At 36.9% G+C, this 681-nt stretch overlaps 1 protein-coding gene across 1 annotated transcript in view; it reads right to left on the reverse strand.

The window, feature by feature from the left end:
- Positions 1–681, reverse strand: part of LOC106871987 (probable arginine--tRNA ligase, mitochondrial) — a 30,365-nt gene that overhangs the window by 10,209 nt on the left and 19,475 nt on the right. Inside the window, exon 11 of the mRNA XM_052969021.1 lies at positions 1–99. Within this exon, the coding sequence (XP_052824981.1) occupies positions 1–99 (99 nt within the window). The remainder of the gene's footprint in view (positions 100–681) is intronic.

Here is a 681-nt window from a genome sequence, read left to right on the forward strand (position 1 = left end):
CGTGTCAGGTAGAGAGTAGTTCCATCACTTTTGCACATTGTAACTTTGGAATTTCGGTTTCGGTCAGGAATCTCAATGAACTCGGTTCTTCCTTCTTCCCTAAAATTGTATAAACACAAAGTTTATAATAGATGTATTCATAATGAGTGTATATGTGTATGTGTATAAGTATATATATATGTGTCTATGTGTGTGGATGAGTACATTTATATGAATGCTTGAGGATCAATGTCTGTCTATCCATCCGTCCGTCTGTCCATCCATCCATCCATCTCTATCTATATATATATATATAATAGCATTAATAAAATAGGAGATGGAATGTGTATTAGACTTTATTGAGTACACCACATGTTTCGACCCATAGTTCTGGGTCTCTTCGGGTACATCAATAAAAGTGTGTGTGTGTGAGTGTGCATGTAAAAATTAATAATTATATGTGTATATGTGTGAACGTGTATGTGTATATGAATGCTTGAAGATCATCATCATCATCGTTTAACATCCGCCTTCCATGCTAGCAAGGGTTGGACGGTTTGACTGAGGACTGGTGAAACCGGATGGCAACACCAGGCTCCAATCTAAATTTGGCAGAGTTTCTACAGCTGGATGCCCTTCCTAACGCCAACCAAAATAAAAAAAGGTTTAGGGGTTAGTAGTCATATATATATACAGATAGAT

Source organism: Octopus bimaculoides, chromosome 6 (assembly GCF_001194135.2).
Source record: "Octopus bimaculoides isolate UCB-OBI-ISO-001 chromosome 6, ASM119413v2, whole genome shotgun sequence".
Taxonomy (NCBI): Eukaryota; Metazoa; Mollusca; class Cephalopoda; order Octopoda; family Octopodidae; genus Octopus; species Octopus bimaculoides.